At 60.9% G+C, this 238-nt stretch overlaps 1 protein-coding gene across 1 annotated transcript in view; it reads right to left on the reverse strand.

The window, feature by feature from the left end:
* ZNF142 (zinc finger protein 142) overlaps positions 1-238 on the reverse strand; it is a gene marked incomplete at its 5' end in the record, with an annotated part of 9,371 nt that overhangs the window by 4,082 nt on the left and 5,051 nt on the right. The window contains one exon of the mRNA XM_009577529.1: positions 22-237. Coding sequence (XP_009575824.1) covers positions 22-237 — 216 coding nt within the window. The remainder of the gene's footprint in view (positions 1-21; position 238) is intronic.

The raw sequence follows: 238 nt of genomic DNA on the forward strand, positions 1-238 counted from the left end.
CCCAAGGGCCCTCGGCATGCCCGGACCCCTCCGAGCCTCCCCTCTTGCTCTCCGCCGTTTCTGTACCATTATCACCAGGCTGGTCAGCAGGTTGACACAACCCAGGTGGCTCCTGACCAGCTGGTTTGAGGATCTTGCTCTTCTTCAGGAGGACTGGGCACTTCTTGAGGAGATGGGTATTGAGCCCCCTTTGTTGCTTAAAGCTGGCGCCACACTCGCGGCACACGAGCGGGGCCCA

This window comes from Fulmarus glacialis, unplaced genomic scaffold, assembly GCF_000690835.1.
Source record: "Fulmarus glacialis isolate BGI_N327 unplaced genomic scaffold, ASM69083v1 scaffold19265, whole genome shotgun sequence".
Classification (NCBI taxonomy): domain Eukaryota; kingdom Metazoa; phylum Chordata; class Aves; order Procellariiformes; family Procellariidae; genus Fulmarus; species Fulmarus glacialis.